The sequence below is a fragment of the Rutilus rutilus genome (assembly GCF_951802725.1).
Source record: "Rutilus rutilus genome assembly, chromosome: 5".
NCBI lineage: Eukaryota > Metazoa > Chordata > Actinopteri > Cypriniformes > Leuciscidae > Rutilus > Rutilus rutilus.
Window position 1 is genome coordinate 48,833,882 of NC_140213.1, and position 17,119 is coordinate 48,851,000.

Consider the following 17,119-nt stretch of genomic DNA (forward strand, 5'->3'; position numbering starts at 1 on the left):
AGAATTGATTTTTATTTTATTTTTTTACAAATTTTTCAAAGAGATCTTCAGATGTCCACTTGAGTGGACAGCATGCATTTGGTTTAAACTTAAGATATACTAGATTTAATATAAGACAATAATCAAACACATAAAGTATGTGAATTTAACGAACTAATCAATACAATTATATAAAATCATGTGAAAACTATAAAATATATACAAAAAATCTAAATGCAAAATATTGCAAAGGCTTCATACAACTTCATACAAGTTGCACTTGGCGTATCTTTGATATCAGAACATGAGGACATGATTCCATCAGATTTTTCTACAGTCTGTCAAGGTACAACTGTGGAAACCACTCAGATGCTCCCTCCAGTGCACCAGAGTATGGAGATTTACCCTTATTAGCTGATAATTCTGATTATGTTCAAGATGGACATGCACATTTCTATCATAGCCCTCCTCTGAGAAAACCTAGCGATACGTTTTTTCAATCTCATCTGAAATGATCAGTGTTGGGGGTAACGCACTACAACTAACATGCATGACCCATTCAGATTACTTTTTTGATGTTACAAGTAAAGTAATGTGTTACAAGTAACATGCATTACCTGATCAGATTACTTTTTGATCTAACAGGTAATTAACTACAAGTAATGTGCATTACCTAATCAGATTACTTTTTTATGTAACAAGTAAAGAAACGCATTACAAGTAACATGCATTACATAATCAGATTACTTTGTGATGTTATGAGTAAAGAAATGCATTAAAATAATGCATATTACATAATCAGATTACTTTTTGATGTTATGAGTAAGGAAACGCATTACAAGTAACATGCATTATGTAATCAGATTACTTTTTGATGTTATGAGTAAAGAAAAACATTACAAGTAACATGCATTACGTAATCAGATTACTTTTTGATGTTATGAGTAAAAAAACACATTACAATAACGTGCATTATGAAATCAGATTACTTTTTGATCTAACAAATAAAGTAATGCATTACAAGTGTCATACATATGTAATCACATGACTTTTTTCAATGTCAATGAAAATTACTTTCTAATAATACAAGTACATTTATTTACAGTAAAAAAGTCACTGCAGATTAAGTTTTTAAGTTTTAAATTTCAAAAACAATATTCACATTATAATTATGAATTGTAGCTGAAATATAGCAGTTGATGCATGACGTCCACTACAGTGGACATGTGATTAATCAGAGTTTTCTCTCAATCTAAAATCAAAACTTGGAAAATTTTACTGTGATATGACTCATTAGATATTGCTTGATGCTGCAATATTTTTTTTACCTCCAAGAGTCTCCTAGATTCGAAGGAATGGGTGGATATTCTGGAGCAACTTGGCATGTCTGACTGACCCTTGGCCATCTTAGTTTGGAGGGGGGAAAAATCGAAACACAAAGGCTTGCCACTTGATTGCAATTTATAGGATGATGCACCAGGGTCCACTGAAGAGATTGATGTGCAACTTTGCCATAAAAACCCGTGCAAATTCAAGAAAATGCATTTTTAATAGCTGTCCACTGTAGTGACCACTATGCGTGAAAGGGTTAAAATGATTTACAATGTCCATTTTTCTCTTAAATCTGATTCTTATTAGATTCTCATAACTAACAGTAGTTTTCAGTCAATTTTTAAATCAGCAGTACATAAAATACTATCATGATGTACATATAAATATACATAATTAATGTATAAATACAATATTTCCATATAATGTATATATTATTTTAAATATAAAATAATTGTAAAAGTGGGCCAGGTGATGGAGTGTAATGGAGAAAGTGGCGATGTATTGTGTCTGAAAGATGCGCTGTGAGTGAGGATAATGCCGAGCTAAGCTCTCCATCGCTTCTCTGCTCGTGACTCACACACACACACACACACACACACACAGTATCCTCAGAAGGCACGTGTGCACCATAATTAGAGTTGATGATGTCAGCCAAGCTCCAATCCACGCCTCCTCCATCCACACGTTCACTCAGAGATTCGCTTCATCCTGATTAATTGCACGGAAGGAATTACGGCAATTTCGGAGATTAGCGGCGCCTGCGTGTTAAAGCCAGCGAGGGGTTACGATCATATCCAGTATTCCTTAATTCGGGGGAATATTGCAGCGCGGGTGTGTGTGTGTGTGTGTGACATTGAGCTGTGTATTATCCAGTGAAGGGAATGATGTGACTCAGCACATCGGAGAGGGGAAGCCTGAATTACTGCGCCCGCGGGGGTGCTTTTAATTAAGTCTGTGCCATCTCGTTTATGTCAGTCATTTGCGGTGTTAGGATACACAATTATTATGCAAGCATGGTTACGATTAAAAAATAAAAAATACTTTTTTTCATCCACATCTCAATATAAGTGGCTGTTAGTCTGCATGCTGAATGAAGTTATGTTCTTGTTATTGTCTTGTTTTCCAGTACAAATATCTAAACATTTAAAAAAAAAATAAAGGTACATTTACTTACTGCAAAATGGCACACAAGTTGAGAAGAAATATGGGGTCTGTCAAGTGTAAACGCACTTAATGTTAAAGGATTAGTTCACTTTTAAAAAAAAATGTTTACTGATAATTTACTCACCCCGATGTCATCCAAGATATCCATGTCTTTCTTTCTTCAGTCGAAAAGAAATTAAGGTTTTTGAGGAAAACATTCCAGGATTTTTCTCCATATAATGGACTTCAATGGCAACCAACTATTCCAGTGTTCAAAGAAGGTTCAAATGTCCGTCTCAATGCAGCTTCAAAGTCTCGACACGATCCCAGTCGAGAAATAAGAGTCTTATCCAGCGAAACGATCTGCCATTTTCTAAAATAATATATATATATATATATATATACTTCTTAACCACAAATGCTCGTCGTGGACCATCTCTGAGATGCGCCACGTATCACGTCATCACGTTGGAAAGGTCACGCGTCTGTGTTCTCCGGTTCAGAAAGGAGGGAAGGGCGAAAAATGTCATCTTAATTTCTTTTCGACTGAAGAAAGAAAGACATGGATATCTTGGATGACACCGGGGTGAGTAAATTATCAGCAAAATGTTTTTTGAAAGTGAACTAATCCTTTAATACATTTCTCAGAAAACAAGACTGTATTTTATGTCTGGAAAAAGAGCAATGATATTGATGACTCATCTTGCTCTCATCAGCATATGCAAATTTCTGTCCAATCAGATGCTGTCTTGATTGAGAATGCCCCGCCCCCTGATGCCACCTGCTTCTAACTAGCAATAGCAATATTGTTCATAATTCATTGCTGTGATGATACTACCTTGCTATTTTTATCATACCTGTTATAATATATAATATTATAATTATTAGGACGTATTATTAAAGTAAATGCGGTCAGTTTTGATGTCATGGTGAATTTAATGTCCACAAACTCCATAAAAATGATCCCTGTATTATGTTTATGGTGAAATTATATCAAAGTCGTGGAAAGCAAATTGCATCGGCCCTGGTTGTGTGAAGGCAAATAAAGTCACAATTCACAGTTTAAAAGCTTTATTTTAAAGTCAGAGGATTACAGGAGTCTGGATGAAACATCACATCACATGACCCAAATAATACGCAGCATGTGGAGACCAGAAGAAGAGAGTTGTAGAGAGAACGTAAAGTAAAGGGACCAGCTCAATGTGATGTGAACGCAACATTATAAACATAACCTGATGGTCTTTTCTCTCTATCCAGCTGCTCCTGAAATCTTGGGCCACAAACGAAGCGAGAACAAGAAAGAAGGAGAAAACGCGACGCTGCACTGCAAGTCAGTGGGATACCCGCATCCAGTGTGGACGTGGAGGAAGAAAGTGGGCCGAGGGTCTTACATCGTACGTATCCAACACACAGTGTCACATGACCCTTCAGAAATCATTCTGATATGATGATCTGATGCTCAAGAATGTCGAAATCAGTTGTGCTGCTTCATATTTTTTGTGGAAAACGTGATGCATTTTTATTTCTCATGGTTCTGTGATGAATAGAAAGTTCAAAAGAACAGCGTTTGGTTGAAATAGACTCTTTCGTAACATTATAAATGTCACTTTTGATCAATTTAATGCATCCTTTGCTGAATAGAAGTGTTAATTTTTGGACGCTTGTGCAATTTAAATGCAGTCTTGAAACTTCTTTGACTCTTTCCCTGCCAGCGTTTCTGAAAAAAGTTGCCAGCCACCACCAGCAGTTTTGACCATTTTCACAAAAATTAGCCCCAGAATATTTTGTTGCATTAATATCTGAAAATGCAATATATCAAAAGAAAGAAAAGACCCTCTGCTTCATGCATTATTTTTTTATTAACACTTGAATGTGGGAAAGTTTCATTAAAAAAGGCATGGGATTCAGGACAATGATCCAAACACAGTCGATCGAGTCCATCAACACACTCAAAGCTTCAGTCCTGTAACTCGTCCTGGCTCGACATTTCATTCAGTAACATTACGCAGATTTGATTTATACGCTGTTTAATGTTAATGATCGCGTTATTTTATAAATGTGTATGATTACATGATATCGCTTGTTTCTGCTTCTTCTTTGCCTGTGTTTTGATCAGGAGATTCAGTAATCTTTCAGTATGTGTGTATTAGCGCCCCCTACCGTATAACAGTGAAATCACTGAAAGACAGAAAATTCTGTCTATGGCAGGGAACCGTTTTCTCACAAATTATGTACATTTCTATCAGTGGCAGGGAAAGAGTTAAAGAGGATAGTTTACCTAAAAATTGTGTCATTACTTACTCACCCTCATCTCATGATAACATTGAAACTTAAAGGTGCAGTGTGTGATTTTTAGCGGCATCTAGTGGTGATGGTGCGAACTGCACCCAACAGAAGTTACGGTGGCCGACAGGAAGTGATGTCGTCGTCTGAGACGGCAGAGAGTAGCCAGTTAAACAATGAGCTTTCTTTACAAAGATAAATTAAGAAATTAGGTTTGCTTAATTATTAAGTAAAGTGATATGTTATTGTTACCTGTTCATCATTGTGTCAGTGTTTTATCCGCTGGCTTTAGCTAGCTTCTTTACACGAAGAACAACATAGTGACGAAACGTGTTTGTCCGCTCAGGGCCACCGTAAAAACATGTCGATGTAAGTAACGGTTCATTAAGTAAGCTCTTTATACACCACTGAAAACATAGTTATGGTTATGATATTGCATTTCTGTCCACAGATCCACACTGCACCTTTAATTCATAGATGATGTCATAATCTTGAATATATGTATATGTGAGGACCCAACAGCCTCTCTGAATCTCTTCATTTAGGACATTGACAACAGCACAGGTCGATTCTTCATCACCAACAGAAATAACTTCACAGAACTGAGTATCATCGGCCTGGACATCGGCACAGACCCGGGCGAGTACGTGTGCAACGCCTCCAACATCATCAGCTCCAGAGAGTCCATGACGATCCTGCGTGTCCGGAGCCATCTCGCCCCGCTGTGGCCGTTCCTGGGCGTCCTGGCCGAGATCATCATCCTCGTGGTCATCATCGTGGTTTACGAGAAGCGCAAGAGGCCGGACGAGGTTCCCGACGGTAAGAGGCGCTCGGATTTAAGCATTTCTGCTGTAGTTTTGTGGTGTGATTTCCTCTTGATCATGAAAGGCAATATATAATCACTCTGAAGTGCTTAAAGTGGCTGTTGTTTGATCCGAAAGTGAATTAATCTAGAAATGTTGTACTTGGCTGCACAGTTATGACTGCTTTATACTTGCTGATTTTCCTTGATTTTAGTGACATAAAACCATAGACTGTAAAAAACATATGGGCGTAGTGTCCGTGACGTCACCCGCAGGTTTCTGAAGACCGTTTCTGAAGCCTAAAGTGGGCGTGGCCGACCGTCGCCATCTTGGCAGCGCGTCACTCCCAAATCTATTTATTTTTACAGTCAGACAATGAGCCGAGGTGACGTGACGGCTAACAGACAGCAGACAAACGGCTAATGATGACTAATGACCACAGCAGCGGGAATCCCCCTGTCACTCAAAAGTGGACACACCCTTAATTATGCAGAACTTTAAGGCTTAATATAATTTAAACGGATGAGTTATAAAAAAATTCACCCCCCTCACAGTCGTCATGAAGGGCAAAATAAGCTGTATAGACCAAAGCCACTTTTTGCTCCAGGCTGTAAACGTGTGTTTTTCTGCTGTAAAGTTGGGCATTTCAACATGGGGGAGATGCAGATTTGACTCACTTCTGCAGCCAGCCTCAAGCGGCCAGTGGATGAATTGCCGTTTAATTCACTTCCGTGTTGGTTTCAAGAGAGAGACAGGGAGGTTGCCGCTTGCATAAAACACTTATTTTGTGTAGGGCTGTCACTTTACGTTCGAAATTCGATTGCAAAATCGATCGGACCAACCAACGCAAGTTTCGAAAACGAAAATAGGGAATCGATTTTAACGGTCTTCTCTCGGAGCGCGTCCAGCTCGTCACGATACGCCCGCAGCGAACGCGCGTCACACAGCAACTGCAGGCTCTGACCATAGACTGGACGACGCCCCTTCGCTCTCTTCCATTGGTGAGAAGTGAAGCCGCCAGTGTCCCGATATGGCGCTAACATCTTGGGGCTTGAGCCCGCGCAGTAGCGATCTCGGGACCAGACCCGCGCAGTAGCGATCTCGGGACCAGACCCGCGCAGTAGCGATCTCGGGACCAGACCTGCGCAGTAGTGAGCAGGAAGTAAAGCCGCGAAATCAAGGCCCCGCCCTCACTCTCGGTGTGAAATAATTAATTATAGAAATTTCTATATTAAATTTAAAGCTCCAATCTCCTCAGTCCTCTGAAGATCCCGGAAAAAAAGTCTGTTGGTGCTTCAGTGACTACTTCGCTCAGAGAACCTGTCAATCACAGCTGTCAATCATGACGTCACACCACCGTTTTTATAGCATCAAATAACTAGCTAAAAACAAACTTATTTTAAAAACAAACACTTGAATTTACATCAGTGTGATAAAAACTACAGTAAATGACAGAAACCACCTTCGGAAAAAAGATATTTGAAGTGTAATTAAATTGTTTAGTTGGTCTCAAGGCCCGCTGAATAACACGGGGAGGCGGGGCTTATGACCTATACTAGGACCAGCCACCAGGGGGCGATCGAGACGCTTTGGCTTCACTTTTCAGGGCTTGTGCGGCACGCTTGGCTCTGACACACACACATAACAGCAAATTATACTTCTGCATAATGTTTCTCTTTTTACTACAAAACTGTGAATTCTGCCGGTATTCAGACAATCTCATGCATACAGAGACAGATTCGGGCTACGGTCTACAATCGCCTACGCAAGCGAAATTTGTTTGACATTTCTAATGGTAAACTCAGCCATGTTGAAGGCGGCAGTGATGTTTTTCAGTGATGTTATGGCAGTCCACTCTGCTTATTGGTTTTCGAGAATGTTGCACACCTGTTTGTCATTGTGCACGAAACTTCACGCCAATAAATCATCAGGAATATTTGCTGACTTGTGCGCATCTCAAGCGCCCTCTTTACATTCGTCCTAATGCCTGTTAGTTGTCCGTGGATTTGCCCATATTTGGCGTTTAAAAAATGGAAACGTTGGAAAATCGATTTTACAATCGATTCAATGAACAATTATGTCTAAAATCGAACAGGATTTTTTCACAAAAGTGACAGCCCTAATTGTGTGTGAGGCAGCTGTTGTTTGATCCAAAAAGTCTCGAGTCGCACGGGTATATCTGTGGCAATAGCCAACAATACATTGTATGGGTCAAAATATAGATTTTTCTTTTATGCCAAAAATCATTAGGATATTAAGTAAAGATCATGTTCCATGAAGATATTTTGTACATTTCCTCCCGTAAATATATAAAACATTTATTTGTGTGAGTGAATGCGGCACAATCGAGAACATAAATGAACAACTTTAAAGGAGATTTTCTCAATGTTTCGATTTTTTTGCATCCTCAGATTCCAGATTAACAAATATTGTCCTATCCTAACAAACCATACACCAATGGAAAGCTTATTTATTCAGCTTTCAGATGATGTATAAATCTCAATTTAAAAAAATTGACCCTTGTGACTGGTTTTGTGGTCCAGGGTCACAAATGTTGTACTTGGCTGCACAGTTATGACTGCTTTATACTTGCTGATTTTCCTTGATTTTAGTGACATAAAAACACTTATTCTGTGTGAGGCAGCTGCATGCCATATTCATAATGAAGCTACACATCTAAAATAGACTGCTTTTAAAGGCAGTAAAAATAGAGCGCTGCAGTGATGACGTATTTTCACAAGTTTTTCATCTCATTTCATACATTTTTCCATTGCCGTTTGAATTATGGCAGAAATAAGGCTCTGTGATCAACAAACGTTGATGATTCCTACACGTTTTGTTCCTCAGGATAATGCACACGACTTTTCTAAAGCTAAAGTAAACACACTACACCACGGTCACATGACTTCAAGGTTCACCACTAAACTTCGTAAACTTTTAATCTTAATTTAAAATCTACACGGTGGCAAGTTTGAGTTTGAATTTAAAGTTGTAGAATAAAATATCTTGAGCTTGTGTTCAACACAGAGCTTATTTCAGGTGTCCTGTGGTGAAAATCCAGCTTTTAATGTTGTTTATGTGTCTATGTGGTGTTTTTAATGTGCTTTAAAACAAACCATGTGTAAATTCATAAGTCGACACCATTGCTGAGTATTTCCTCCTTAAAACTGCAGTGAACCAAAGACAGTCTCAAAAACACGCTTTGAAATCGCTGGTGTTTCTGACGTCACAAACTACCTTGTAACCAATCAGATCAACCAGTGGATCTCTGAGCTGAGTGAGTGAGTGGAGGCGGGGCTTATTTGCATATTCATAGAACCACGTATACTAAATGAGGCAAGGGTGTCGAGTTACATTCAAGATATTTTAAGGCACAAATAAAAAAAATCAAGGAAAAATCGTTTAAATGTCTTTTTGGTGATCAAAGATGAGTTTTAAGGGATAAAGTTATTGACTACAGGGGGACTTTAAGTATTTATGTCGTCTTAAGATTTTCACATTTTCTATTTTCAACATGCAGCACTTTCAGCACTTTAACCAATCAGAGACGGCTCTGTTGAGCACATGAATGCAATAGCCAATCAAAGATACTTAATTGATCCTGTGCATAAAGATAAGAGGGTTTTAAACGGTCCGTTTCACAGGCGAGTGTTTTAATATATTTTCCTTTCATTTGTGATTGGCACATGAGCAACATCAGGAATTTAACAGTTCTGGTTCTGATTCAGATTTCATTATTGATTCTTTCAGTGCTTTTGAGAAGTACTCAATGGTTCAATGTATTTTTTCCCCCTGTAGTCAACAATTGTATCCCTTAAAACTCATCTTTGATCACCAAAATGACATATTTAAGGTTTTTTCCTTGAAAAAAAAGTCTTCATGCCTTAAAATATCTTGAATGTAACTCGACACCCTTGCCTCATTTATAATGCGCGGTTCTATGAATATGCAAATGAGCCCCGCCTCCACTCACTCACTCAGCTCAGAGATCCACTGGTTGACGATCACACGTTGATCTGATTGGTTACAAGGTAGTTTGTGACGTCAGAAACACCAGCGATTTCAAAGCGTGTGTTTGAGACTGTCTTTGGTTCACTGCAGTTTTAAGGAGGAAATACTCAGCAATGGTGTCGACTTATGAATTTACACATGGTTTGTTTTAAAGCACATTACAAACACCACATAGACACATAAACAACATTAAAAGCTGGATTTACACCACAGGGGGACTTTAACTCTTTCACAACGACTGAATTGCAGTGGCAGTCACTGCAATCTTATATATTTGATTATTTGTGCAACTCTGCCATGTTCCACACAAACATATTTAGTGAACCTTTAGAATAATCCATGAGGGCTGTTTCGACACACTGAATCTGCCATCAATAATATATTCTGAACAGGCTGTTAGTGGGTCATTTACGGCCCGGGCTCTTAGCGTAGATGCACAAGTGAATATTCATGAGCGTTGAGTCAGAGAGACCCACTGGGAAACACTGACCTCTATGCTTGACCACGTTTTAATCTGAGACCCGATCCTCCACTAGAAAGACAAATCACAACACTGGAGCTGCCTCACATTTGTACACTCTTAAAGTTAATGAATAATTGACTCTGTCAGCAGCTCCACATGACACTCTCTCTCAATAAGAGAAACAGAAATGTTAATATTGTACAGTTACACACGATATTTGGATGCAAGAACATTTCAAGGTTGCGTTTCTTCTTTTTTAACTTCATTCTGTCTAGGGCTGTGCATTATTTAGATGTTCTGCTATGTATATATATATATAGCACACAGGGAGTTTCACCAGATGAGTGAAAGAATGAATCATTCTAGAATGATTTAGGGTGGTTTGTGAGTTCATCTCCATAGAAGAAAAAGAGCTGAAATGTTAAAGTCTGAAGACCTGAAGCGCAAAATCCTTTTATGCCAGAACGATTTGGGAAAAACGTGAAAAATGTGGCCGTTCATATTTGGGTTATATGCAGTTTTTTTTTTTTTTTATCTCTTTATTTTTTTAAAGAGATTATGTTATGTTTAGTTTTGGGGATAAGGTTAAGGGATCATATATGAAATATCAATATATGCTTAATGTATTTATAAAATAGTGCTGTCATTCGATTAAAAAATTAACTAGATTAATCAAATTTATTCTGAGATTAATTGTGATTTAAAACACTTTTTTAATAACTTTTTTGTGTTTTTAATATATTTTATAATGTAATAATTTCATGGTTAATCTCCAATAGAGAAACAATTTAAAGACAGTATAATATTACATTTAATACTAATGCAATTAATGTCCAATAAAGGCACTATTATAAACATATCATACTAATGCAATTAATGTCCAATAAAGGCACTATTATAAATATATAATACTAATGCAATTAATGTCCAATAAAGGCACTATTATAAATATATCATACTAATGCAATTAATGTCCAATAAAGGCACTATTATAAATATATAAAACTAATGCAATTAATGTCCAATAAAGGCACTATTATAAATATATAAAACTAATGCAATTAATGTCCAATAAAGGCACTATTATAAATATATAATACTAATGCAATTAATGTCCAATAAAGGCACTATTATAAATATATAATACTAATGCAATTAATGTCCAATAAAGGCACTATTATAAATATATAATACTAATGCAATTAATGTCCAATAAAGGATGGTTTAAAGCATTTAATTATTGAGATTTTATGTGATTTTATGTGAGCTAATCTAAAGTGAGAACTATTTAGTTAAGTTGTCAACAAAGCATAATAAAACATGATCTAACTCTCCACATGTGAGCTAATTAAACAATAATAAAGATGAAAACTCACGATTTGTATAAAGCCTATTAATAAATTAACAATGTAGAGACTACAATATATAAACTATGAATTAACTATAATAGTTTGCAAATGTATTTATAACTGTATACTTATAAGAAATACAATTTATTTGATTTCACTGTAAAATTACATCTTAATTTCTTCATTTTCAAACGGTATGCCATCATGCTTTTATTTTGACAGGTTGCCGGCCATTAAAGAAATGCATTGCTGGTTGTATTATTATTATTATTATTATTATTAACATGAATGAATGAATGAGTGAATGAACATGCAACATAATGAACGAATTATGTCGATTTGACAATCGCACTGAGCCATACTGCAATATTGATTTTATATGCAATATATATATATATATAAATATAAATCGCGCATCCCTGATTCTGTCATGAAAAATAAAAGCTTGATGGTATACCTTTTGCAAATGAAGAAAATAAGATGTAATTTTACAGTAAAATATCATTATTGCAATACACTTATTTTATGTAATATATTGGTAGCACTTTATAAGTATTCAGTAATAAGGAGCAGGAGACGGGCTCCGTTCTGGACATGTTTTGTCCGTGAGTGTGCCGGTCTCTAAAGGGATGCAGTCAGGCACACGGCAGCTTCATGCTAATCTGACCTTTGCAGAACCACAGAAGGGTCTCTCAGAGCCAGGGGGGTCCGACTCTACCCTTTAAAATCTGCTGCGAGATGCACCTCGTTCTACTGACTGACAACACATGACATAATCTCTCAGCGAAACTATTGTACTCGAGCTAGAACTCCAGATACGTCTGTATTATTTTGTGTCATTGCAGTGTTTATCAGATCCAACATCCGCCCAATGAATGTTTGTTTACATGTTAAGCAGTGAATTGCACGGGATGCACTGGGATTTTCCGATGTACATTCCTGGTCTTATGAGCGATTAATCCGTGCATGATTTTTCACCAATATATGTGTAAAACAATAGTAAATAATGGATGAAATTTGCATATTAATGGGTACTACAACAAAGACCACCATGATGAAATTTAAATAATGCATATTGTTTTATGTACGGTATATATATGTTATTTAAAATACAAAACCAGTGTTTACAATATATATATATATATATATATATATATATATATATATATATATATATATATATATATATATATATATAGGGTTGTCAAGCGATTCACATTTTTAGGGCCCTATCTTACACCCGGCTCAATGCAGCGCCAAACACGACGCAAGTGTTTTTTGCTAGTTTCAGCCCGACGCACTTATCATTTTCACGTCCTACGGCGTGTTGTTTAAATAGCAAATGCATTTGCACCCATTTGTTCTCCCATGGGCTGCTGGTCTGAAAACGAGGTGTGTTCTGGCACATTATTGGAGCGTTGCTATTTTGAGGAACTGAAATAGACTGAGCCATTGACCGACTGAACCCTGGTCTAAAGTCAATGGCGCAATATTTTTTTGGGGTTATTTAATGAGCGCGTTAATAATGTGCGACTATAGGCGGGTCCACAACGCGCGTACACTCTGCTTATTAAACACACAGGGACGCACAGCAGAACATAAACATGCCAAATATTTAAATAAAAGGATTACAATGTAAAATATTATTGTGTACATAAAGATACGGTGGAATCTGGCTTGTCCCATAGATGGACTTTTACCTCATGCACGAGCAGATCCGTTTGCGCTCTGGAGTTCGGTCTTTCCAATATCAAATTCCGTCATGTAAATAGCGAATCCGCCATGGCGCGAGCGCAACTGGCATTTAAAGGGAATGGGAGATGAGACTCTGATTGGTTTAACGCACGTAAATCCCAAAACACACCCATTACTCATTAAGAGAATAGGGACGACCCTTTTAGACCATGCACCGGGAGCGCCGACCATTTGTCCCGTCCTTAAACTAGCAAAAGTGGATTCGGACGCCCTAAGTGAACTTGCGCCATGCGCTTTAGACCATGCGCTTAGATCCTTAAATTAGGGCCCAGAATCTAACATGATGTGCCGATTAATTATTCACACATTAAATTCGCCTGAGAAATTACCCCTAAAAGATAATTTTAAGTCATTATTGTGTTAAATGAGAAAAGCATCAAATAGACATTGAAAAAGGATCTTTAGAAAGAAATATTTTTTTAATTCAATATAATCTCAGTGAAACTATTGTACTCGAGCTAGAACTCCAGATACGTATCTGTCTTATTTTGTGTCATTGCAGTGTTTATCAGATCCAACATCCGCCCAGTAAATGTTTGTAAGCAGTGAACTGCAGGAGATGCACTGGGATTTTCCGATGTACAAACTCTTCCACAATAGCAATAGAAAAGAAAGAACGTATTAGAAGTCAATATTCACTCTATATAAACATTCCTGGTCTTACGAGCGATTAATCCGTGCATGATTTCATGATTTTTCATCAAAATATGTGTAAACCAATAGTCAAACAGCTATTTAGTCATTGTTTCGGCTGGCGTTGCAGCCGTTCATGTATGAAAGGTAAACAAATATTAGCAAATAATAGATTGTGAAGTCTATTTGCTGTGAATGTTGTTGGCATGTAGTTGTGCACTGATGAACACTTTTCTGAATGCTAATCCAGTGCTGGTGCTGTTCGTGGCTGACAAACAGGACTGTTTCAGGGGGTTCATATTCAAATATACTCCCATTTAATATCTCTGATGCTCAATCAAACTGAATGAAAGTGTTTAATTCAAGTAAATAATGGATGAAACTTTGTTTTTTCCTTCTCCATGTGGCCTCATATTCTTTATTGTTGGTAAGTTTGAGAATGTGCATGTCTTCAGGCATTTCTGCTTCTCTTTGTTTCCTCCTCATTCAGGCTGTGATGTCACAACGCGTGCTTATTTAATTATCAATTGAAATTACAAAAAAATGTTGTATCATCAACAGTGTTCAATTCATTGTGATTGGATTCTCTACTGTTAAGTTTATGGTTCGTAATGGGCTTTCATTGCAACATTTTTAGTCCATTAATCTGATTGTGCAGCTCAGTTTGTTTTAGCCTCTGGAATATAGCAATATAGTCACAAAACTTGATGGATGAATCTCATCAAAACACGTCCGGGTCATATTTCACAGTCATATTTAAAGAAAAAAATTAGGCCAATTAAGATTTTTTTTGGTGACACTTTTATTTTAAGGTGCAAATTAAATGTTACTACATGTAATTACTATAGTAATAACAGTAAATTATGTATAATTACAAGCAACTAACCCTAACTGTGTAGTAAGTACATTATTTGAGTAAGTACAATTTAACTACGTCACCTTTTTTGCATTATGACATTATTTTAACCCCCTTATTGTATTACTGTAAAAACTATTACAGCATTACAGTGTTTTATTTTCATCTTAAAGTCCTGTTGTGGTGAAAATCAAGCTTTTAATGTTGTTTATATGTTGTTTTTAATATGCTTTAAGACAAACCATACGCAAATTCATCAGTCGACGTTTATGTATAGATGATATATTGTTATTTATATTACAAAAATATATATATATTGCATTGCAGGAATTAGAATCGTGGAGTATCCAATTGTTATGAAAATAATGTCATGAAAATAAAGATAGTCAAAATAAAGATGTCATGAAGATAATTATGAAAATAATGTCACAATGCAAATCAATTTTTTGATGCGCTTTTTATATTCATGAGATTCATCCTGGCATCTTTACTGTAAGCCATCACATGACCTGGTTACTTATAATATGAATAAACTAATCATCATAATAACATGTGGATCGAAATATAGAGAGTTATTAACCATATTATCTTGCATGTGTTTGTTTTGCTCTGGATGATTCGCTGAACAGACTCTTATTTTACAGCAGAACGCATGCAGAGCACTGAGTAAGGGGAGGAGGTGTGCGTGCATGAACAGCGTGTTCTGTTGTGATGTTTGGGGAGGATTTGTCCCCAGGAGAGAGAGAGTAATGGGAGGGTGCGCTAGATTAAGGTAGATTATATCTGCCCACAGTCTTATCAACAGAATCCGAGATGAGGACATAATGCTATGACGCACATTACAGCTGAAATCCTCGTGCCAGGATTTCATATTTTCAACATCGACGTCCTCTACTACACCTTTAGAGGATCTGTGTGTAGATAAAGTGACACGAGAGACATGAACATTTGTTTTAAGCTTTGTTTTATCCCGAGTAGTGATTAAACATTATTAGCGAGCTGCACAACGGTGGCTATAGTTAAAAAAAAAAAAAAAATCTGACCACAAATGTGATGTATTACTGGTAAAAAAACAAAAAAAAACTAATAAAAATGTACATACTGTAATAGAAAGGAAGCGCACTATAAAATATAATGTATATTTGAAGTCTTTCTACTTCAAAATGAAGCTTTTGATTCACTTTTACTTGCTGTTTCTTTGTAATTCTTTGTAAAATGTACTAGTTTCGAAGTGAAAATGGTTTCTACACCATGTACAGTATATAAGCAGCTATAAGGCATTATATCATGAGCAAGATGAATGTTAATTGACATTTCCAATTAAAGGTGTTGCAAGCAATTTTGCTTTTAACCAGATGTCCTGCTTTTCTTAAACGCGTTGGCCGAACTGATGGCAGTAACCCTGAACGTAGGCTAAATGATTGACAGTCGGAGAATGTTTCTGATTGGCTAAAAAAAACTCGGCGGCCATCTTTGAAACGCCTTTCGGGCGACTATTTTAGTCATGCAAGCACAGCTCTTTCTGAATGGGGAAACATCAAACATCAAACTCTCCAGAGTCCGAAGCGCGTCTCAGAACTAAAGCATCCGGAGCTTCTACACTGTAAAAAAAAAAAAGTACATGATTTGTTATCACTACTTTTTATCTTTTGTCAAATCAACTTAGATAATTAATGTGGTTCAGATAACATAATATTTTGAGTTTCTATTAATTGAACCAATTTCCTTCATTGCATTAGCTCAAATTTTTTCATTTCAATGAACTAAACATTTTAAGTCAACCAGGTAACTTACTTTAAGTTAAAACAACGATAATTTTTTACAGTGTACAAGCAGCTGCAATGACTTTACCAGCTGCTGATTGGCTCTTTAATTTAGAAGGCGGGACTTATTCTGCCATATAGAATGTATGCGCATGACGTCATCGTCGGCCGGAGTGACTGCGCTCACACACACTGAGTGGCAATAAGTTTTCAGCGTGAACACTGCGAAAAACACACTAAACACATCTAAAACGGGAAAGAGCTTTGAGATTGAATGTACAACTAGATTTGACAAGAAATCTGAGGTATATTTGTACAGACTGACGAAAGTTACAGAACAGAGAAGCAAATTGAATCGCAAACAACTGGATCCCGGCAGAGAAAGCTGGATTTGCAGTTTTCATTGTGTGTCAGTATGCTGAATTATGGGGTAAAATCATACACTATATACTGTATTGTAATATATATTGTATTGACAACTCATCAATTAAATATTTACCATCGTATATTCTGCATAATTGGACGTTTTTTAAATAAACACTGACAAAAAAAACTAGCTTAATGATATATTTAACATTAATATAAGTGATTTACACCTATATTGTATTTATATAAAGCGTTCACAGCTAATTTGCTTTATGTTTTTCCCCGGCGTGGAAATCAGGCTCATATAAATGTGAGGAAACACGATTCCTGCTGCATGTCAATATCCATGATCACTGGATCCTTTGGTAAGTTGTAAGGAACAC

General features: G+C 36.7%; 1 protein-coding gene across 1 annotated transcript in view; it reads left to right on the top strand.

The window, feature by feature from the left end:
- Nucleotides 1-17,119, top strand: part of nptnb (neuroplastin b) — a 53,051-nt gene that overhangs the window by 29,233 nt on the left and 6,699 nt on the right. The window contains exons 5-6 of the mRNA XM_084409899.1: nt 3,712-3,848; nt 5,283-5,556. Of these exons, the coding sequence (XP_084266025.1) occupies nt 3,712-3,848; nt 5,283-5,556 (411 nt within the window). The remainder of the gene's footprint in view (nt 1-3,711; nt 3,849-5,282; nt 5,557-17,119) is intronic.